Below are 23,259 nucleotides of genomic sequence, written 5' to 3'. Positions count from 1 at the left end.
TTCGGACTCCAGATACCGAACACCGAATATTAAATAAAATAAAAAAAACTAACTCATTCATCTGATTCTATATCAAGTAAATAATTTTAATTTATTATCATGTAGCAAACTCTTTGATGAACAAAAAACAAAAGAAAACAACAAATGATGTAGTGGACCCCGACCCATATAATGTTTGCCTTTGGTACATGACTGTACTAAGTACATAAATGGGCCCAATGTTTTAATTGGCCTATTGGGCCAGACAGAACCATCCCAACAACTATAGTAGAGTTCATAATTATTACTCTTGAATATGAGGGTTCACCAATGCCACGTTTCGAATTATGATTGAAGCACCAAAGTTTTTGCTTTAATTTTAAATTTGACAATGAGATTTCAAAAGATGATTCTTTCTCCACTTATTTTTTTTAAAAAATTGATAAGAATTTTTTCTTGGAATTTCTTTCTAAAGTTCCAAATAATTTTTAGGTTTATAAATAGACGAGTTTCGTCACCACTAAGGGATGTACTAAAATGGTTGAAATTCGTCAATTATTAACCATAGGTCTCGAGCTTAAATTCTAATAATTATTTTAAAAGGTGCACCTTACCTTCTCCAATAAGTCTATCCAATACAAATATGAATTAATTGAGTTAATGTACTTCATATGCCAATCATTAAAATAAAGAGGATTTTCCATTTCTTTTTCTTCACTTTGCAAACATTAAAGATCAAGAATTGAAAATAAATACAAAACATATTGAATAGTCAAGATGCATGCAAGTTGATTCAACAATAAAAATAATATTATATTCAGTGTAATTTTACAAGTGAAGTATGGGGTGAGTGGGACGTACGTAGACCTTAACCCTACCTTGTGAGAGGTAGAAACGTTGTTTTCAATAGACTATGCGCGGGTTGATTCAAGAATTATAAAAAAGGACGGGTTGATGGCGAGTTTTGTTCTCTATCACGTAAAGATAAATAACAAAAAAAAAGTGAATAAATATAGCATAATTTTTCATCGTCCTCTAGCTACGAAAATTACGTAATTGATGGTGCAACTCAATTCGATCTTACATAGTTAAATACTGAAAAAAAAGTTGCGCATTTTCTCAGGTTAACCCAGCCATAGAATCGTCTTGTCTACACCACACTGCCACCTAAAAAATCTATACCTTTTATCGAACTGCATAGGCCCACCATTTTTGAACATTATCGTGAATACTTTGATTCCATAGGAAGTGCCTTGAGGTCGACATTGGGCGGAGCTACAATATTAGCTATATGTGTTTGGATGAATATAGTAATTTTTGCTTAAATTCTGTAATGGAATTATGCAGCGCGAACTTGAATAAGTCGGAGCCCAAAAATACTGAATACCAAATGAAAATTTTGAAAGAGAATATTGGAGCAATGATAAAGTTGTCTCCGCGTAAACTAAAAGTCACGGATTCGAGCCGTGAAAGCAGCCACTAATACTTGCGCTAGAGTAAGTTATCTACGTCACATCCCTTGAGCAAGACCCTTTAGCAAAAAAAGAACATAGTTAACTAATGGAACGGCGACTAAAAATAGAGGATCATGTAGCCTTTTGGCTATGGTTCATCTACACTCAAACTTTTCACCACTAATTAAAGAAATATACGTTCATCAACCCACATTACTTATGTTGCCTTCAGCATCAAATGTAGCTTTCTCTCGAGCAACCCATATAGTTGATGTTGCCCTAAGCATCAAATGTAGCTTTCACTTAATTCGTCTCAAATTTCCCCATATACCCACATACACAAGCATTTTTGTTTTTTCCTCTTTGACATTCCTACCCCACCAACCTTATGTAACTATCCATTCACACAAAAAAGTAAAAAAATTAATTTTTATGTATTAATAGCATTATTTTAACCAAGAGGTTGCTCTAGTCACAAGAATGAGTTGTTCTGGTGGTGAGCACCTTCCACTTCTAACCAAGAGGTTATGAGTTCGAGTTACCCCAAGAGTAAGGTGGGGAGTTCTTGGAGGGAGGGAGGGTCTATCGGAAACAGCCTCTCTATCCAAGGTAGGGGTAAGGTCTGCGTACGCAATACCCTCCTCAGACCTCACTAGTAGGATTATACTAGGTTGTTGTTGTTGTTAATAACATTATTTTAAACCCTTCAGGATAGCCGAGTTGGTTGAGCAGGGAACTTCCCAAATAAGAGATCTGGGGTTAAAAACCCACTTGCATATCTCCTCGGTCGAGCCTGTCGCATAGGGTTTGCCTAGTGTAACTTATCCTCCTGTGAGGTTTACATGCTATTACACATGAGCAGAGTTTACCCTATGCGCACTGGAAGGATAGTGCCTACACCCTTGTTAACGAAAAAGAAGCAAAAAATTTTATACCATCGGTTTACTTAAAAAATTAACTACAAATAAAATATACCCAGTGTAAGAATAAATACATTGGCATTGTATATAAGTTAAATCCTATAAAAAAACAAACACATAAAAGACTGGAGAATGTGGTCCTCAAACATCCCTCTCTAGCTTTTGATCATCTTTCCTTTCAAAAATAAATTCCCACTTCCTCATCACTTAGCCTATATCTTCCTATAGCTCCTTTCTTCTTATTTTCATCACAATTTCCTCCATTAATTCTTCGTCTCTTTATCAACTTTTTAAATGGAAGCAGCTGATAATAATGACTTGTTCATTTTTGCCACTGATAATGATGACAAGAAGAAGAGAACCCCCAGTTATAATAATAGGAGTAGTAGTAGTAGTAATAATAACAATGAAAAGATCAAAGGGTCAAGTACTTCAATGAGGTGTTGCCAAGCTGATAAGTGTACTGTTGATTTAAGTGATGCCAAACAATACCATAAGAGGCATAAAGTCTGTGAATACCATGCAAAGGCTCAAGCCGTCGTCGTCGCCGGACTCCGGCAACGCTTTTGTCAACAATGCAGCCGGTTTCACTTCTTACTCTACCTTTATTTGTTTCATGGTCGTATTTTATATTATATTCTGTGTGATTTGATGCTTGTGTTAGGGTAAACTGTCTGTATTATATCTACCTTTCCTTAGACCCTGAGTAAACACAAAATATTTCGCGCATCGGGTTAACCTTTCTGTATGCTTGAAATCAACTTACAAGTATGTAAATCTGAAAGTGTTCAAAAACAGCACATTTTTAAGTTACTAAAATACTACTAATAATACTCATGATGATTCTTTAGCATGTTGAGTTATCTATTTTCAGCTACTCCTTTTATATCATTTTACACGATAATAATTTATTAGAATTTAAAAAAGAAAGAAATTTTTTTCGGTATGTATCAAAAGAAAAAAATTTAGAACACGTGATCTTACACGTATCATGACATATTTATAACTATAAGCACATGTCATTACTAAGGGTAAAATTAAAAGTTTAAAATTCAAGAGTTTTCAAATATAAAATATGTCATATAAAATAAAATAGAGAAAATAATTGATTTAGCTTGCTTGAAATTAAAGTCGTCCAAGAGGTTAATTAAGAGTCTGTTTGGCCAAGCTGCCAAAAATTACTTATTTTGAAAAGTACTTTTATTCAAAAATATTTTTTGAAAAAGTACTTTTGCAAAATAGCAATTTGTGTTTGGCCAATTCGTTTGAGTAGTACTTTTTGTAAGCTCATTGTGTTTGGCCAATATTTTAAAAAATTACTTTTAAGTATCAAAGTACGAAAAAGGACAGTAAATGTTCAATTTGTCATTAGTAATATTTAGAAAAGAAAAATAAATTTAAATATTTATTATAAAAGAATTCAATTAAAATATAAAACGTAAAGTAAAAATATAAATTAAAATTTTCAATAAATATAAAATATAGTTATTTCAAAGAAATAACAGTGAGTATTTGGTACTGCTTATTATTACATGATAATTTAAATATATCAAAATACATCATTCAATATAAATTTCAAATATACTATTAGGAATAAGAGAAAGAGAATAAAAATATGATTGAAAAAAAAAAGAGAAGAGATATGTAGTAGAAATAAAAATAAAAAGGAAAAGAAAAATGTAAAATTAATGAGAGATAATTTGAAAAATATAAATTTATTGTAAGAATATTTTTGTCTTGAACAAATTAATATTCCGCTTCTTAAAAGAAGCTAGAATTTGTAGCTTCTTCCCCAAAAGCAGAAAAACAACTTCTGTTGCTGCTCAAAAATACTTTTTATTTTGGCCAAACACCTAAATTTTTCAAAAATAAAAATACCTTTTTGATAAAAAATAATAGTAATACTTTTAACTTCTAGAAGCTTGTCCAAACAAGCTCTAAGTAAGTTACTTAAATAGTCTTACTCGTTTTTGCTTTTAAAGTTACTAATTTTATATTAGTAACCATAAATGGGTTACATATTGTATCATATTATATTGTTATTTTAAATATAAAATTTATTTTGATTGTTACTTAAATTTTATCGTATTATACTGTTAAATTCGTAATTATGTAGCAATGAAAAGTGTCATTTTATGTAACATGGTGTGGTCGTATATATCATTACCTTGTTTTTTCTCTCATCTTGCTCTTGTTTATTACATTAATAATCTTATTAACTCCTTTATCCATCTACTTTTTTATATAATAATTTTATCTCATATTCTAATTTTTCATTGTAATATTTTAAGTTTATTCTTCATATTACTAATGCATTATAGCATCTTAAAATTCACTGATAGTCAGGCACTGTTTCAATGGAAAATAGCAGTGTGTAGATAGATCAAATTTTACGTGTATATATGCTATATGTTGAATTTTTGTGCCTTTTTCGTGCATTTACTTCTTTATATTTTGATTCTCCTTCGTGAATATTCTGGCTCTACCGTACAAAATTAAATTATGACATTGTTTGTGTACAACAACAACAAACCCTTGCCTCGGGAAGATACAGAAGTTATTTCTAACCCTTGGCTCAAGGAAATTGGAAAAGAAGCGGTAACAACAAGAGTAATAACACCACCTATCCAATAAATAAACGGCAAATAGATAGCACTGTTAGTATATAAAAGTTAAATCCGATCATTCTCAGAAGCTTCTCATATAATCTATGTGACATGAACTGCAGATTTCACGAGGTAGGAGAGTTTGATGAATCGAAAAGGAGTTGCAGAAGGCGTTTGGCTGGGCACAACGAAAGGCGAAGGAAGACTACTACTACTACTTCTTCATCATCAGATCAGTCTAATGCTGAAGTTTCATCGAGTAGAAAAGCCATAATAGGGACAGACACTCATCAGATAATAAACTTCCAAGAAAATGCAGCAGCAGGTTATAAACACTTTCAGATTGGATGAAAAACTGAGGCAAAAAAATGGATACGATATGCTTGCTCTCTCTCTTCTGTCATTCTCTAATAAGTTCAGTTACTATAATAATTATCAGTTCGCTGTTTGTGACTTTTATAATCATGAAGTTTGAAGTCTTGAACATATTATTAAATCCAAGATCCTCAATGGAAGTTTTGTACCACTTTATCAAAAATAAATAATGATCTATGGATGTTATTGTATAATTAAACAGCCTCTCTACCTCCATAAAGTGGGGCCAGATTTCGCTATGTGGGATTACGCTTGAGTATGTTGTTGTTGGATATTGTTGTAATTGCCCCCACTACATATATATGATCTGCTTATAATTCTATATCACTCAAAGTTGAGTACATGCATTATATATGTTCAATATACCGTGAAGAATCAAATGCTATACCAGGTAAAAGAAAGAACAAAAAATTTAAAAACAAGAGAGAAATGAGTTCAATACTTGTTATTTTTTGTCGACTTTAAATTATATATGCTGTTAGTATAAAGATCTGTAGAAGGTATGAGAAAGTACTGATCGTCATTGACGGAGAGGATGCAACACTGAAGTACCGAGTTCATCCGAATTCAGTACTTTCGACACTGAGCATAACTTTATATGTAAAAGTTCACTAGAATTACAACAAATAGTAGATATTAACCTATAATTTTAAAAATATAATGAGGTTAACGTTAAGAACCTTAAAGATCGAACTCATAAAGATTAAATCTTCAAACTGCATTTGACTCTTGAACCTATATGCTTAGTTGTACATTGAAAACGTCGGTATTTTATTTTATTTTTTAAAATTCTATACTGTGAACAAATTTGAATCCAACTAATGGCAGCAAACAGGGAAAAAAAGAGAGAAGAAAATGAGTCCTGTTGGTTATTTGGCAAAAGGTCCAAATTACAAAATATACACATGTTGAACCCCTAATTTTCGACTAAAATAATGTAATTAGCTATGACACAGTTGACAGTAGCAGCTAGCTTAATGGAGTTTGGATTATTCGTAATTTGTTTTAATCATGCAGAGAAAGTAGTAAGATTTGCAAGAGGATTAATAAAAGAGAAAACTATGGCTCAAGTTCTTTTGTTACAAGCTATATTGTGCATTTGTGCCACAATATGCACTGCTTGCCACTCTGCTTTTGACATTTTAAGCAGTAATGTTCCCTTAGAGGATTTAGCATTGTTACTTTTCTCTATAGTTTTTTCCCTCGTAAATTCGGCATTACCTCCGAGTAGGAATAATGGTACCAGAAAAATTATTGTTTTATTAGCCGAACTATAACAATTACGTAGTTTATAAAGACCATCGTTGTATAACCATTCATCAAAGGACGCCGTGTTGGGTAAAAATGTAAATCTCTAGCTGCAAAAGTAGGAATAATGATAACCGGAAATGAAAATGACACAAAAATAATGTCAGCAACAAATGAACCTAATATTAGTTTATTAAAGTAGGGATCATCAAAGTTACATATTATTTCTCTCCTCTGTAATTTGAAAATTACGTGTATATTGGTAGTTGTAGTTTGTTAAGCGCAAAGCTACTTGTTACTAACTTGTTATGTGTTACAGACTAGTGTGGCTGGTATGAAATGCAAAAAGATAACTAACCGAATACTTGAATGAATGAATGAATTAGACATTAATATTTGCACAAGTTTTACATACATTACAAATATTTTTCTAAACTCAAACTAAAGTGAATTTGTAGAGCTCCGATTTTGCACAAGTTTTACATACATTACAAATATTCTTCTGAACTCAAACTGGAGTAACCTATATTTCCCCCCTCCTCTCTGTGTAGAATTCAAGATTTCTTGAAAAACTAATTAGCTCCCCAAATTTTTGAATTGATCACTACCTCATTTGGTAGGCAGCACTAGAAACTGCCGCATAAGGGCAGGCCATTGCCCTCCTTTCTTTTCTTTTAACAATCTGTAGCTTTGGTGATCTTGCTTTCGTCGCTTGTTTTGAAGACCTGTGGACGCAAAGATTTAGAAGAACGGAGAAGGTAGAGAAGAAAAAAAGCAGAAAACATCCAACATGCTAAATTTTACTTACTTCTGAGGTTGAAAAGGATGATCAAATTTAGGCACAGGTCTTGCATGAGGCACCAAAGTTCTCCTCAGTTGTTTCAGCGCCTTCTCTTCCTCCATCTGTCCATAAATGAAAAATAAGAATTAATCCGATATCATCACAACATTACATTAAATAACACAATCAAGATGTGCACATACCATTTTTGCAGATTCTGCCTCCTCTCTATACCTCTTATACATCATCTCTTTCTCCTTAATCTGCACAACAACAACTTATGAGCTGAGCATTGGACGCCTAGGACGAAGGCAATTCTAAGTACGCGCTTCTATAATAGAACAAAGAATTACCTTCTTATCGAACTCAGCTCTATCATGAGCACGATGATCTACGTGCAGTTTAAAGTCCTGAACTTCAGTGAGGGGTTTGCGTACTTTCTCAGGAACTGGTATTGGGTCCCTGCGTTATTAATGATGAAAAATATAAACCATTTTTTGACATAAAATGAGAAAACGACATTGTGTGGAAAGCTTGTTCCTTTAGTTCTTACTCTTTCAATACTGGTTGCGCCTTAAAATTCCTCATCTTTGTTTCTTCCTCCTCCATTCTTCGTCTTTCTTCCATATGCTTTCGCATCTCCTGCTCATGCTTAGTCAGACTCTCCAATTGGAAAAGTTCCGGTCTTGTGCACTGCTTTGGTTCTGGTTTCGGTGGAATCTGGCATGACAAAAAACAAGGAATGACGAACGTAAAAACATGTTTGTAGAAAGGATCCATGTTAGAGTAGATATAAGAAAAGCAATTGCATACCACGGGATAATCAGTGGTGTATGGATATGGAGTTGCTTTGTGAATTCTAGACCTCTCCTCCTCGATTTGTTTATGTAGAAGTTCGGTGAACAATCTCCTCTCTTTTTCTGCACCTCGTTCCTAAACTCCAATGAAGGCCAAGATGAGGGACTGCTGTACTTAGCTAAAAGGGAAAAAACTAAGAACACAAAAAACTACATACCTCAGTGTAGAGATGAAAAGGATTTGGAGTGGTGTTTCTAGGGAGAGTAGCCTTGTCATTTTGAAGTTCAGATTTAAGGGAAAGCTGAAAATAGTGAAAGATACAACGATTAGGAAGTGAGTGCTGAACAGTAAGATAATAGGGAGTAAGAAATATGAAATTGATATGGAACCTTGTCAAATATATCAGCTACATTAGCTGGAGGTGGGATACGTTCGTCTGTGGCAAAATGAAATTCCTGAGGCACTGTCACCTGCCTCTTTGTGTTGCAGAACATCCCCAAATCTCCCTTACTTTCAAAAATCTACAATTTGAGGAAGTTAGCAACAAGGGGAAAACTAGAGAGCAAGAGAGTTTTCCTGTATAATTATGGTTACCTTCTTATTCAAAGGCCTTGCCTTAAAAATGGGAACTTTTTCAAGTTCTTCCTTTTCCATTTCTTCGGAGCTTTTGATCTTTGGAGGCCGTGCTCTTAGTGATGTTTTAAGAACGGGCGATTTTGGAGCTGTAAGATGCGTCGGCTTCCATTGATGACTCTGTGATGAATGAATTTGTTATATTCACTATTTAAAGCAAATAACTTTTTTAACTGAGTGATTCTAGGAAGCACTCCTATACCTGAGTAGATTCTATTGATGCAACTGTTGATGTTTCAGCATTTTGATTCGCCCGTGCCATAGTTTGCAAATGAAATTCCTACAGAAGTAAAGATTAATTTTTCATATCGAATTTACTCTGAAAATTTTGATTTTGACAATCTATACAATACCTTAAATTCTGGTAGTTGAGGTGTACACTTCGGTAATGCTGATAGAGTTGGAATTTCCAATATCTGTTACCAAATATTCAAAACAATTTGGAAGGTAAGATATCAAAAGACACTATTTAAAATCAAGAAAGGAGGGAGCAAATGTCTAACATAAGGGAGGGAACAAATGTCTAACATAAGGAGGGAACAAATGTCTAACATAACCCCACAGTACCTTTTTGTTTAATGGTCGAGCCTTAAACTTGGGAATTTTGGCCATCATTTCTTCCTCTAGCTCAGCTGAACTCTTGACTCTTGTTGGACGAACACGTTGTGCTGTTACAAATTCAGGTTCTTTAGGCCTGGTCAATATAAGCTTATGATTCTTCCGCATCAGTCCAGCTGGATCAGCCTGAGTAATGAAAATACATTAGAAAAAACATAAAACATAAATCTTGTTAACATTAAGTAAAACTACAGTTGAATTACATGTGAAGTAGAGCTGCTCATGCGAGACAGTGACATCTCCCTGGTGCTAGATTGGAACTTTTTCAACATTTCTGCTGTTGAAACAAACGGGGCAATTGGTTCCCGAACATACATCTTAAGAGTAGAAAATAACGTTATGTTAGATTCACAACATCCAAAATTAGAATATATTCCAAAATGCAAGAAGAGGAATGTTGTAATAGCAAACCTTTCTATCCTTTTTATGAGTTTTTGCAGTCGGAGAGAGTAAGGCGGAACTGCTGCTAGCAACTCCAACTCGTGTTTTGTGCAGCAGAGTCTGAGGTTTGATGTTAAGAATCTACATGTTGGGTGGAAACGATAAGCAAGGTCAAATAAAAAGTGAAATATTATGCATGTACACATTCGATCTGAAAGATAAAAATCAACCTGTCTGGATTTTCCGTCTTCTAGTTTCTGTCTCTTTATAGCTTGGTTTTCAAGAGCAAAATTAGGTGCTTTAAGGGAACTTTTCACGGTTGGTTGCCTATACAGCAAAAGAAAATGCATTATTTCGACAGAGCACAACATGTTAGGATGGCAAAACATAAAAGGGAGCGAATTGAGAGATCAACGTGCTAAGATACTATAAGTGTTAACTTACTTCCTCGTACTAGCTGGATTACTGCTCTTCAACTGTGACTGTTGCACGTGAGCTTTTGACTTTAATGCCGACGGGTTTCTAAGAATGCTGGCGATCATTTTAGCAGTCTGTTGCTTCTTGGAATCAGTCTTCCTGTCACTCTTCAAAGATATCATTGGTGGTGCGGGCGTACTAATTTCTGTCACAAGAAAGTATCAGCCGAAGAGGTAAGAACTTAATCAAGTTACAAAGCCATCATTTCTTCCTACAGTATAACTGACCTTCTACATTTGACTGCTGCTGAATAGGTTCCTGGAAATTAATAACACAAAATTGAGAAATAGAGCCCGGAAATAACAAATAGCATTGCTTTTTTTGTACAAGATGTGGAGACATACCGGATTAGGAAGACTACTGCTACCAGATTCTTCAATAATCTCCTTAGGCGTTACCAGATTCTTACTACTGCTACCAGATTCTTCAATAATCTCCTTAGGCGTTACCTCTACCTTACTTCCTGAAGAAGTGAGCCTCGCTGCATGCTCTTCAATCCCACCATTTAAACTTACCTCTTCCTTACTTCCAGAAAGAGAGGGCTCGGTTGTAGGCCTGTTTCAGATGAACAATCAGTATGTTAAAAAGACTAGGAACGTGATGTCAAAATTTGCATCAAAATCATCTAAATCCTCAGAATTTATCGCAATATAAACCAATAGACCTTGAATTATCCTGCACTTCTTCCTCTACTTTGGTAAAATCACATAGGCTCTCAAGTTGAAATGTTCTACCACTCTTCTTGATTCTTTGCGTAAAAGCTGCAAAAGCCAACACAGAAATAACCAATCAACACAGCAATTTGCAATGGACAATTACAATCCACATTTTAACACTCTACAGGATCTAGTGCCAATGCCTAGGGATCACATAGATATAACTGGTCATACCTTGAAAGCGAAAGGAAATTATCTCACAGATGAAGCAAAGAAAATATTTTAGCCCTCAAAGTAGTAAATTTCCATTCATATTTAGTAGTATCTACTATTTCGAAGGCTATCATCGCTTCCATTCCCCCCCTCCCCCTTCCCCTCTCCCTATGTAATGAAAAGATTTTTAAAATGGCCTAACCAACACAGAAATAACCAAACATCAACCTCATATTGCAAAATGATAGTAATTTTTTAAGAAGAGAACTCAACAGCATTTACAGAAACCCTCGCAATTGCTACGGACATAATTACCAATATACATTGATTGTACTTAAAATTATTTTAACAATTACACCTGTTCTAATGATGATGCCAAGAATTTCCACAAATATATTAGCCATGCAACAACAACAACAACAAACCCAGTGGGATCCCATAAGTAGGGTCTAGAGAGGGTAATGTGTACGCAGATCTTACCTCTACCTTATATATATTAACCATGCCTTGAAATAATCATAAAAAAATTACCCAAGGCAACTCAATTGTGTTCCCACACCCTATGTTGATCTCTTGTTGCATAAAAAAGACCCCAAAATTTGTAAATCAATTTCTAAATTCGTATTTACTATTTTTTTAAGCCGGAAACAGCATCTCTACCTTCACAAGGTAGGGGTAAGGACTGCGTGTATACTACCCTTCCCAAACCTCACTTGCGGGATTACAGTGAGTATGTTGTTGTTGTTGTTGTTGTTGTTGTTGTATTTACTGTTTCTAAGGCTACCATGGGAAGAAAAAAACATGGCTTATTAAAAAAGCATCGTCAACCCCAATTTCCACCGGAGCCGGTCCAAGTTACACTTCTTTAAACTAAACCGAAAATGAAACTCCTCTCTATATCACTCAAAATTATCGCCGTAAGTCATAGAATTCAGCAAAATCACCAGTCTAAATACTTTACAGTAACTAACCCAACTACAAAACTCTAGAAATTGGGAAACCCCAAAATTAACAATGGTAAAAAAATAAATTAAGAACCCAATTGTTGAATAAGTAATTTAGAGAAGCAAAAAGCAATTAATTAAATTCGAAAGTAGACATACGAGAAGGGGCATAGCTGATTGAACTCTCGAACCAAAGTTCAGCCTTCCGCATATCCTCATCCGTTTCTCCATTCATAAAGTCGTAGAATCGTGGCGCCTCGAACTCGTAATCTTGGTCAATTATCAAGTTCGGATCCTCCATTTTCTAAATTGGTGTGATTTGTTTTCTGCGCCTGCGATTTGATCTTTGTGAAGGAGAAGATTTTCTCACTGCTGTGTTTTGTTTGTGTGTTGAAAGGGAGAAAAGAATGGGAAAATTTGGGAGTGGAGAGATGATTTACGTTGTGATTGTGGGTTCAACGGTCGAATTATTTGAAAAAGGTGAGGAGCTTAGGTGACTTTTGGAATGTGGCTGAAGGGGCACTCTGTATAACGGCTATAAACGACCATTATTCAAGAAGAAGGCAGATTTATGTCCTAATTGGTTAATTTTAATTGTAGTCCTTGCAATATTTGACTATGCATATTTGACCTCTAATTAATTAAAATGTGTACTTTTGATCCCTTTTGTTGTGAATATTCAAAGTTTTACATGATTATTAGTAATTGTTACATCACTTGGTTACTAATGTGTAGAGTCAGACCCATGATTTAAGCGTGGCGAGACACTTAATAGAAAGAGGAAAAAAAAGAGTAACATTGTTGTTATTGGGTCTTCGTCTTGGGTGGGCAAGCGAGGGAGAGAAGATTATGCTCCATGCTAAACCATTACACCCAATCAGCTTTTGTGTTTGAGGGGTCACAATAAAAATATATAAAGGGCCTATATATATATATATATATATATATATATATATATATATATATATATATATATATATATATATATATTTTTGCTGAGGCTAACGGTTCTGATGACCTCTCTACCATCAACATAGGTCTGCCTCTGCTCATGTGTTATGAATTTTGTATTCTTTTGTTACTCCATATTTGATGGTGATGTAGTTCTTTAATAGTGCAAATACAACATATTTTCTTCATAAAAGGGACTAAAAATACACATTTTAATACAATACTAATCATGCCTTGAAGTTGGTCATACTTAATTAATAGTAATAAATAGTTCAAAATAATTGTAACGAAAAAATCAAAATAAGTGAGACAAACATAATATCACAAACCACATGGGAAGCCGATATTATGAAGCCAAATGTGAAGGGAATTCTTTGAAATTATTTATCACTATTTTGACTTCAACTTATTTTTTCTATTTTTATAAGTAAGGTTATGAATCCATGCTCACTTTTAATTAACTTTTACTTATCTTATTGTATAAATATTTTTTTGTGCACCGTCAATCCATCAAGATATATTATTGCTTGATCATTTCTAGTTCATTTTCTCATTAACCATGTCCCTCAAATCAACTAGAGTAGTAATTTAAATTGTTAGTAAATTACATAATCGACAAACTGACACTTATTTCTGTCTCTTTGCAATTGTTAACACAATTCTTTTTTCCTTCAACAAATTTATTTACTTTTGGTGCAACATCTCACCTTAGGCAATATCTTAAAATAACACTCCATCTACTAATGAAGTTAAAGTGTTCAGTATTTATTCATTAATGTCATATTAACTTCTCACCTACTATTCTCATGTCTATAATAGCATCCCTATATAATAAAAGTCAAGTTTTTCTTGGAACCGATTTTTATGTTATGTTCACTACTAGAAATTCGGCAAAAGCCGACCACGGTCGACCGACCAATTTTTGTTGGTAAAAAACAGGCCAAAAAACCGACCAAAATTGGTCGATTTTTCAAAATATTTTAATTTTTAATTTTTTTACTAAACCAACCAACTTTGGTCGGTTTTCTTTGGCGCAAAAATGCGGGAAACTATTTTTGAGTCCCGCAAAATTTATTTTTTAAGAAACCGACCAACTTTGGTCGTTTTTTCATTTAAAATAAATTAAAATTAATATTAAAAAAACGACCGATTATCGACCGGTCATTTTAAAAAACCGACTGAATTCGGTCGGTAATTTTATTTTTTAATAAAATCGACCAACTTTGGTCGGTTATTTTCGTGCGAAAATACAATTAAAGAGTATAAATAAAATAAAAGACAGTCTTAAAACAAAATGTACCAATGGTCTAGTGGTAGAATAGTATCTTGCCACAATACAAACCTCGGTTCGATTCCCAGATGGTACATTTTTTAATTACATAATTAAAATACCGACCAACTTTGGTCGGTTTTTTCGGTATTTTTTTTTTTGAATTTAATTGACCGACTAGAGTTGATTGGTAATTTCCGACCAACTTTGGTCGGTATGCCCTTCCGACCTTCAAAATACCGTCCACACGTAAATGGTCGCGTTTTGAACGGTTATTGGCCATTACCGACCCACTTTGGTCGATTTTTTTGGATGGTTTTGCCCGAATTTTTAGTAGTGGTTATAATATATGTCCTCTATAACAACGCTTCACTATAGCATCAAAAAAATATCGAAACAAACGAGTCGGTTATAAAGAGGTTTGACTATAGTTCATGACATAATGTGAAATTTTTAAAGCTATTAGTTGATTTTAACAAAAATGGGAAAATGATCTCTTATACGCACTTACAATTTGAATACATAAAAATAGCTCTATAAAGATCTCATGTATCATTTTTAACCGATCTTCTATAAAAAGGGGTCATCAAACTAAAATAACTATTTATTTTAAGCAAGTTGATAGCGTTATTAATGCCATGCAACATCTTTTTGTGATTGATCCTCCTGCAACAGATTCCCCAAAATTCAGGCCAATTTCTAGGACAAAATTAATCAGCTTGGTTAGGCATTAATAACTGTATACTCATCCAAATTGGATGAATATAATTAATTAATAACTGCAAATGACATACAGCTAGTGCTTCTCCTACAACCTACAAGGACAACAACCCAGTATAATTCCACTAGTGGGGTCTGGGGAGGGTACACCTATACTGGGGCAGAGAGGCTGTTTTCGATAGACCCTCGACTCCTTCCCTTCACGAACTCTCCACTTTGCTCTTGGGGTGACTCGAACTCATAATCTCTTGGTTGAAAGTGGAGGGTGCTCACCACTAGAGCAACCCACTCTTGTCCTACAGAATCATATAAATCTCTACTACCTAGCAAATTAAAATGGACTTAGTTCCATCACTGACCATAAGAACCAGAAGTAGCAAATGGCAGCCAAGAATTTAGCATTCACATTTCTTATACTTGTCCTAGTCGCGACTCCATTGCCAGGGATGGCAGTTTATGTTACTCCTAAAAATGTAACGTGCCACGATGTGATTAATTACTTCGCGTATTGCCAAGAATATGTAGATGGAGATTACGATGATCCAACTCCAGCGTGTTGCGATAACTTACATATTATGAACGAGAATGTGAAAAAGGATAACACAGAAGCTCGCAGGTATTGTTATTGCATTGAAGTTTTCTGTGCTACAGTTGGCCGGCCTCATCCTCCTTATCTACAGTCTCGGATTACAGATCTTAATATAAAATGTAACTTTCATCGTAGTTTTCCCATCTCTGAGCATATGGACTGCACAAAGTATGTACATTCTATCACTCTCCTTTCTCTCCTCCCTTTAACTTTTGTATATGTAATCCCCCTATTCCAATTTATATGACATATAGTTTGACTTAATACTTAGTTTTAGAAAAGAAAATAAAAACTTTTGAAACTTGTGGTTTTGAACATGTCAATAAAAGCTTCTCATAAATAATAAAATGAGAAAGTTAAAATTAAATTATTTTACAAATATAAAAAAGTGTCATTTCTTTTTAAATGAATTAATAAAAAAATAGTATCACATAAATTGTAACAATAGGGATATTTCTTTTGGTTATGTTGTAGTAACTAACACTTCTTCTTCTTCTTCTCTCTTTTTTTTGTTTTTTTGTTTGGGTGCAGTGTTTAGTAAGAGAATATCCAACTCTGAGGAAGGCTAGCAGTTCACTGCTTCTATGTTAGGAAAACAAATATATGTATATATATGAATTGGATGGATGATGAATTCATACATGCTAATTGCTATAAGTTATCTCAACATGTGGTTGATATGAGAAGATTGCTAAACTTTTGAACAAATTCTCTAATATAGTACAACACCTCAATCCTGGGATCGGCTATACGAATACTTATTGATCATATTTCTCCATTTAGATTAATATTATACAACAGTAATAATAATAACAACCACGCCTCAGTCTTAAAATAGATGGTATACTAAAATGGTCGTATAACAATTTATAACGAAACAAAAAATATTGGGTAAAATATGTTACGATACATGGCCATCAAAAAAGGGGACACGTGGAATCAAATCCGGGAGGACAGAAAATCGGGCACATCTACCTCGTGTGTCACCGAGAAAGACAAGCCCATAAAGGCATTAGGCATGCTGTGCCAGATAGCATTTAATGAAGAATATTCTACAACATTAAAGAGTAACGACTTATTACAAGAATTTGGGCATTTATGTTTACCGTTAGGTTTTCATTATCGCACTTCAATAATTGTCATTAGTGCTGGGCCCAACCATTACATCCACTAAGCTACAAAATAATAGGCTCAACGATCATTGTAGGGGACGATTTTTTGGACATCGAGAAATATATTCTAACACAGCATCTTGATACTATTTTTCTCTCTCTAGCTTGTTGGTCTTATCATCATTGTGCCCGGAAATCCTGTTCCCGGGATCTCCAAATCTATCATTTTATCTGTATTTGAGCTGAGTATCTTACATCCAAATTGACTGATTCATTATCTTTTGGGATAAAATTGATTCATTTGTCTAGAAATCACGAACAAATTCAACTACACCATTTTTCGAGCAAACAGTTTGGCGCCCACCGTAGGGCCTAGACAGTCGTATGGTTAAGTTGATCCTTACCTCTTTCACCCATAAACTTTGATCGTTCTTGTCTTACCAAAATCACAAAGAATGACAATCAATACCATTAATAATACTCGCAATCATGAGGTTCAAAGGGAACACCCCCATTTTGAGGACTCAATCAGCGACACTCGCAATGAGGGGGAAGAAGCCACGCCGAAGTATAACGGGCGGTCTCCCAAACAAGTACAAGAGACGACTCTAGATGATGCTGACCAGGGGCACGTAGCAGACACAGTGAGGATCCTCAAGAGCAGCAGGCAATCATTATAGGCCACCTCATGCGGCAGGATCAGGGTATGACAGAGGTAAAACATGCCCTATCAAGTGCTTCAAATAATGCAAACAGGCGACATCCATTTCCTCCTGTTGTTCCTACAAACCAAACAACGTAGAGAGTCGACAACAACACTCCTAGGGGCGAAGTTGGCTCCGACAGGGCCGGGGGGAGTGGATCTGGCCTCAACAGTGATAACTATCCGTTTAAGGAGGAACTCTTGCGGTTCATGGAGGAAGTAAACGGCCGCATGGACCAAATCTCGGGAGCACCTCTGGTATTGAAAGGCCCGAGCTCGAAGAAGTACATCCAATTACCATACAAACCAAGTGCGGCCCCAGAATTAATCCTAAAGCGATTCAGAATGCCTAAAGTGCCAAAATATAATGGGACCTCAAATCCACAAGAACACATCACCACATATACAACGGCGGTGAAAGAAAATGATCTGGCTCCTCACAAAATCGAGTCAGTGTTATTGAAGAAATTTGGTGAGACTCTCACGAGGGAGCCTTGACATGGTACTCATTATTGTCCGAGCATTCCATAGATTCCTTCGAAATGCTATCATCAAGGCCCATGCCGGTGCCAGAAAGGTACAAGCCCGAAAGGCTGACATATTCAGGATTACGCAGGGGGAATCCGAATTATTACGAAAGTTTGTTAGCCGGTTCTAGAAGGAAATGATGTTGTTACCTGCTGTCCCGGATGAATGGGCAGCTGAAGCGTTCACTAAGGGTTTAAACCCGAGGAGTTCAGATGCTTCCCGGAAGCTGAAGGAAAGTCTGCTCGAGTTTCAAACAACAACTTGGGCGGATGTCCACAACCGGTACGAGTCAAAGATAAGGATTGAAGACGATCAGGTTGACTTCCCATCATCACCAAAGGGATGGGAGAAGAACAAAGATAAAGTGAAAGACAATGCCGACTCAGATAGACAAATTTCAAGGGGTCGGTTTCTACCCGACGAGCGGACGGAAGGTCGCGGTTGGTTGACAAGTTTATCAATAATAGGAGAACCGATCGCGGGTGGAATAATAGACCGCTGCAAGATAGGGAGCTCCCGGGGCCACGAGGCCCTTCATATCCAAAGTTATCATAATCTAGTTTTAATGTCAGTGTGGTGGAATTAGTTTTGGCCATGCAAGATATCAAAGAAGCATGGTTCCCAAGACTGATGAGGTCTGATCCCAACCAGAGGGACACAAATTTATGGTGTGAATACCATGCCACTAATGGTCACCGGACTGGGGACTGTCGGCACCTCCGTGAGGAAGTGGCAATGCTGGTAAAGAAAGGTCACCTCAGATAATTCTTGAATGACCGAGCCAAAAATAACTATGGCCGGGACAGGGAGACACACAAACCTCGAAAGTAGGAGAGGAACCTCTGCACCAAATGATCAACATGATCTTCGGAGGGAACGAAATTAATGGGATCACTTTCTCGGCCGCAAAGAAGACAAAAGTATCGATGGCCTATAATAAGAGGTTCTAGAAGATGATATCACGTTCACGGATGAAGACGCAGACGAATTACTATTGCCCCACAATGTCGCACTGGTAATTTCTTTAAATGTGTTACATGTCAAAATTAAACGTGTTTTAGTAGATCCAGGAAGCTCCACCAATATCATACAATGGAGAGTTCTAGATCAAGCTAAACTTACCGGGAGCATTGTCCCGGCAACAAAACTCCTTGCTGGATTCAACCTCGCAAGTGTGACAACCCGAGGGGAAATTTTACTACTTACGGCTGCCGAGGGCATAACAAAGACAGCTCTCTTCGAAGTAGTAGATGGAGATATGGGCTATAATATCATCCTGGGAAGGTCATGGCTACACGAGATGAAAGTTGTGCCTTCGACGTACCACCAATTGCTGAAATTCCCAACACCCAAGGGGATCAAGAAGATAAGAGGTGATCAACTTGCAGCAAGAGAGATGAATGCTATCACAGTTTCCCATAGCAAGGGAAAGGAACTCGCGGCATAGCAGTTACCGAAACCGGCTTCCGCCCCCGAACCAGAGAGAGTTTCCCCGGAGATAGAGGCGTCAGAACGACATCAGGTACCAAGGTATTTCCAGTACTGTAAGAAACGGACGCGGCGAAGTCTACGACAGAAGAACTGGATCAAGTTGCAATGTTTGAAAAATTCCCAGAAAGGAAATTCCATTTGGGACCAGGACTGCACCTAGAGCTCAGGTCAGATTTTATTGAATTCCTTAAAATTAACGTTGATTGTTTTGCATGGTCGCATGAGGATATGACAGGAATCCCAACAGAGATAGTCGTGCACAAGTTAAGCTTGGACCCGAGAATACCTCCGGTAAGGCAAAAGAAACGCCCTATCGCAGAAGTAAGGAATAAATTCGTCAGAGCAGAGGTAACCCGTCTACTAAAGATTGGTTCAATCTGAGAGGTAAGATATCCGGACTGGCTAACTAATATGGTAGTAGTTCCTAAGAAAAATAATAAATTTCGTATGTGTGTAGATTATAAAGATCTCAATAAGGCATGCCCGAAGGACTCGTTCTCATTTCCAAATATCGATCAAATGATCGACGCTATGGCCGGGCACGAGTTAATGAGTTTTCTCGATGCCTATTCTAGGTACAATCAGATCAAGATGAACCCGGAAGACCGGGAAAAGACTTCGTTTATGACAGATTTTGGTACGTATTGTTACAACGTAATGCCCTTCGGACTAAAAAATGCCGGAGCCACTTACCAACCACTCGTGAATAAGATGTTCAAAAAATAAATAGGAAAGACTATGGAAGTATATATAGACGATATGCTCGTTAAGTATTTGAATGCAGGTGATCACCTGAAGCATCTGCAAGAAACATTTGACACACTGAGGAAGCATAATATGAATCTTAACCCCGAGAAGTGTGCATTTGGGGTTGGATCAGGTAAATTCTTAGGATTCCTGGTCTCACAAAGAGGAATTGAGGTAAGTCCCGACAAAATCAAAGACATAGAGGACATCCCGGATCAACTGTTCAACGTAAAGGAAGTACAGAGACTCACGGGCAGATTAGCGGCTTTGAGCAGGTTCATTTCCCGATCATCGGAAAAGTGTCATCTCTTCTTCGCACTGCTCAAAAAGAAAAATAATTTCAAATGGACGTTGGAGTGTCGACAAGCCTTGAAGGAACTAAAGGAATACTTGTCAAGCCCGTCGTTGCTCTCAAAGCCAAAAGAAGGAGAAACATTGCTGGTCTACCTGGCGGTCTCAAAAGTTACGGTAAGCGCAGTCTTAGTCAGGGAGGATAAAGGTACACAATCCCCACTTATTACATTAGCAAAATTTTAACGGGAGCAGAAACTCGCTACCCACATCTAGAAAAACTGGCTTTAGCTCTTGTAGTCGCCGTTCGGAAGCTGAGGCCCTACTTCCAATGCCACCTGATAGCCGTGGTAACTACATTTCCTTTAAGGAATATACTCCATAAGCCCGAGCTCTCGGGTAGGTTAGCCAAATGGGTCGTTCAAATGAGCGAGTTTGACATAGAGTATAAACCAAGGACATCGATTAAATCACAAGTCCTGGATGACTTTGTGACCGATTTCAGCCCGAGACTATTGCTCCTGGCTTCCAAAGAGGCAATAACGGTGTCGGAACCAACATAGGGAGTTTTGACCTTGTTCACGGACGGAGCTTCAAACATGAAAGGGTCCGGGCTCGGGATAGTCTTGATCACACCTTCGGGGGAAACCTTAAGGCAAGCTATCAGAATGATTCCTTTAACTAACAATGAAGCAGAGTATGAAGCTTTAAATGCAGGGCTTGAACTGGCCCGGGGGCTCGACTCTGAAGCCGTCAAAATCAAATGTGATTTGCAACTGTTGGTAAATCAGGTCTATGGAATTTTTGACACCAAAGATGAGCGAATGAAGCAATACGTGGTAAAGGTTCAAGCCTTATTATCAAGATTCCGAGAGTGGTCAATAACCCACATCCCGAGGGAAGAAAACGCGGAAGCAGATGCATTTGAAAATCTGGGTTCATCGACGGAAATTCAAGGGCCGGAATCAGGTACGGTAATTCAACCGATGAACTCAGACTTACACACGAATGGTTACTATGAGGTGAATTCGGCCAATCTGGTGTGGGACTGGAGAAACGAGAAAATTAATTATCTCAAGCACGGGAAACTGCCCAAAGAACCCAAAGCATCAAGAGTGTTGCACACCAAAGCTGGGCGATACAGCTTTGACAAAGGCCAATTGTACAGAAAATCATTCCAAGGCTCGTTGGCCCGATGCTTAGGAGCATAAGAAGTCAACTATGCCATGAGAGAAATCCACGAAGGAATATGCGGCAACCACTCGGGCGCAAATTCTTTGGTGCTGAAATTAGTCCAGGCAGGATATTATTGGCCCCGTATGGAACTAGATGCCAAGGACTTTGTGCGAAAATATGATAAGTGCCAACGCCATACACCACTAGTACATCAACCAGTATAACCACTGCATTCAATTATGTCCCTATGGTCGTTCATGAAATAGGGGATGGACATCGTCAGACAGTTTTGTCCCTATGGTCGTTCATGAAATGGGGGATGGACACCGTCGGCACGCTACTACCGGCTCCTGGAAAGGTAAGGTTTATTTTAATTTTAACTGACAATTTTTTCAAATGGGTGGAAGCACGTCCTTATCAAAAGATCGGAGAACACGAAGTGGTCGACTTCCTATGGGAAAACATAATTTGCATGTTCGGAAATTCCATGTGACAATGGGCCATAATTTATCGGTGCAAAGGTTACAAAATTCCTTGAAGATTTGAAGATAAAAAGGATTACCTCTTCACTTTACCATCCGAGTGCAAACGGACAAACGGAATCAACAAGCAAAGCAATTGTGCAAAATCAAAAGAAAAGGCTAGAAGCAGCAAAAGGCCACTGGCCCGAAGAATTACCTGGAGTGCTATGGGCCTACCGAACAACGGCCAAGTCAAACATAGGAGAAACCCTTTTTTTCCCTTGTGTACGACGCAAAAGCTTTGATACCGATGGAAGTAGGGGAGCCAACCTTAAGGTATTTGCAGGCAGACGAAGAGTCAAACAACGAGGCAATGCTGATCAACTTAGAACTGCTTGAGGAACGCAGGGACTTGGCACATGTCAGAATGGCAGCCCAAAAGCAGAGGATGGAGCGGTATTACAATCAAAGAACCAACCTTCGTTTCTTTAGAGTGGGAGACTTGGTCTTGAGGAAGGTGACTCAGAACACTCGAGAACTCAACGTCGACAAATTAGCCTCTACATGGGAAGGCCCTTACCGAGTTTCGGCTATCACCGGTAAATGGTCATACGAGTTGGAAAACCGCAATAGAGACAAGTTTCCCAGCAATTGGAACGTGGCTCATCTCAAAAAATAGTACTGATGACAAACAACAGTTAAACGGAAAGTATGTGCTTCACGCTTTTGTCCATCGTTCTATTTTTTTTTATCCTAATTGGGTTTTTTTCAGGCAAGGTTTTTAACGAGGCAACGACCACAAGCATACTACAAAAACAGCTGTAATAAGACCTTTGATGACAAGGCAAACAAACGAGTTTCCACTCGGGGACGATAAGGTAATCTTTGCTTCGATAGCAAATTCTCACTGGGAAGTTAAGTTTGCTACCGAATAAAGGTTACACGATCGTTCACGAGAACAAACCACTAGAGGATTGCTAGGTATTCTTTCGCTCGATAGCATGAATTCCTAAGGGGAAAGCAAAATATGTTACCGAGCGAAGGGTTACGTAGCAATTCATCGGTGGAACCTTTGAAGATACAAGACTTCCAGTGTTCCAACTTGCATTCTTCGCATTAAACACTGGGGGGGGGGGG

The 23,259-nt window shown here is 37.0% G+C and overlaps 4 protein-coding genes and 1 long non-coding RNA gene across 6 annotated transcripts; 4 read left to right on the top strand and 1 right to left on the bottom strand.

Annotated features, from left to right (window-relative positions):
* Positions 1-2,472: 2,472 nt before the first annotated feature.
* On the top strand, positions 2,473-5,606 carry LOC104112229 (squamosa promoter-binding-like protein 3). Its single transcript, XM_009622091.4, has 2 exons — positions 2,473-2,937; positions 5,082-5,606. Exons 1-2 carry the CDS (start codon positions 2,648-2,650, stop codon positions 5,308-5,310), a joined length of 519 nt encoding a protein of 172 aa, XP_009620386.1. The 5' UTR covers positions 2,473-2,647; the 3' UTR covers positions 5,311-5,606.
* Positions 5,607-6,944: 1,338 nt separating this feature from the next.
* LOC104112228 (protein TPX2-like) lies at positions 6,945-12,588 on the bottom strand. 2 transcript variants are annotated; one of them, XM_009622090.4, is made up of 20 exons: positions 12,243-12,588; positions 10,935-11,031; positions 10,615-10,825; positions 10,498-10,528; positions 10,238-10,415; positions 10,024-10,120; positions 9,824-9,934; positions 9,616-9,729; positions 9,362-9,538; positions 9,148-9,210; positions 8,997-9,074; positions 8,756-8,914; positions 8,551-8,682; positions 8,379-8,462; positions 8,177-8,296; positions 7,917-8,083; positions 7,717-7,825; positions 7,567-7,626; positions 7,391-7,485; positions 6,945-7,307 (listed from the first exon to the last, which is right to left on the bottom strand). In XM_009622090.4, the coding sequence occupies exons 1-20, from the start codon at positions 12,382-12,384 to the stop codon at positions 7,187-7,189; spliced, it is 2,346 nt and encodes a 781-aa protein (XP_009620385.1). In that variant the 5' UTR covers positions 12,385-12,588; the 3' UTR covers positions 6,945-7,186. The 2 variants fall into 2 exon arrangements, with proteins under 2 accessions (XP_009620385.1, XP_070038170.1); XM_070182069.1 differs by having other exon boundaries at positions 10,669-10,825.
* Positions 12,589-15,503: 2,915 nt separating this feature from the next.
* Positions 15,504-16,362, top strand: LOC104112227 (uncharacterized). Its single transcript, XR_011409984.1, has 2 exons — positions 15,504-15,640; positions 16,145-16,362. It is a non-coding gene; the product is annotated as an uncharacterized lncRNA (long non-coding RNA).
* A 4,176-nt stretch (positions 16,363-20,538) lies between these two features.
* On the top strand, positions 20,539-21,696 carry LOC138897060 (uncharacterized). Its single transcript, XM_070183014.1, has 2 exons — positions 20,539-20,662; positions 21,182-21,696. The coding sequence occupies exons 1-2, from the start codon at positions 20,539-20,541 to the stop codon at positions 21,694-21,696; spliced, it is 639 nt and encodes a 212-aa protein (XP_070039115.1).
* Positions 21,697-22,432: 736 nt separating this feature from the next.
* On the top strand, positions 22,433-22,801 carry LOC138897059 (uncharacterized). Its single transcript, XM_070183013.1, has one exon. It carries the CDS (start codon positions 22,433-22,435, stop codon positions 22,799-22,801), a length of 369 nt encoding a protein of 122 aa, XP_070039114.1.
* The last annotated feature ends 458 nt before the right edge of the window (positions 22,802-23,259 follow it).

Source organism: Nicotiana tomentosiformis, chromosome 8 (assembly GCF_000390325.3).
Source record: "Nicotiana tomentosiformis chromosome 8, ASM39032v3, whole genome shotgun sequence".
In the NCBI taxonomy this organism is placed as follows: Eukaryota; Viridiplantae; Streptophyta; class Magnoliopsida; order Solanales; family Solanaceae; genus Nicotiana; species Nicotiana tomentosiformis.
Note: the sequence above shows the minus strand (reverse complement) of the source record. Positions and strands in the feature narration are given on the sequence as shown.

Bases quoted from the DNA above. Each gene is read 5' to 3' on its own strand.
- LOC104112229 (XM_009622091.4), top strand. From the start codon at position 2,648: ATGGAAGCAGCTGATAATAATGACTTGTTCATTTTTGCCACTGATAAT. The intron at 2,938-5,081 runs GTTTCACTTCTT...CATGAACTGCAG, and splicing joins TTTTGTCAACAATGCAGCCG to ATTTCACGAGGTAGGAGAGT.
- LOC104112228 (XM_009622090.4), bottom strand. From the start codon at position 12,384: ATGGAGGATCCGAACTTGATAATTGACCAAGATTACGAGTTCGAGGCG. The intron at 9,211-9,361 runs GTACTGTGGGGT...ATTTGGTAACAG, and splicing joins CTCGACCATTAAACAAAAAG to ATATTGGAAATTCCAACTCT. The intron at 8,297-8,378 runs GTATGTAGTTTT...ATTGGAGTTTAG, and splicing joins CTTTTCATCTCTACACTGAG to GAACGAGGTGCAGAAAAAGA.
- LOC138897060 (XM_070183014.1), top strand. From the start codon at position 20,539: ATGGACGTTGGAGTGTCGACAAGCCTTGAAGGAACTAAAGGAATACTT. The intron at 20,663-21,181 runs GTAAGCGCAGTC...ACAATGAAGCAG, and splicing joins TGGCGGTCTCAAAAGTTACG to AGTATGAAGCTTTAAATGCA.
- LOC138897059 (XM_070183013.1), top strand. From the start codon at position 22,433: ATGGAAGTAGGGGAGCCAACCTTAAGGTATTTGCAGGCAGACGAAGAG.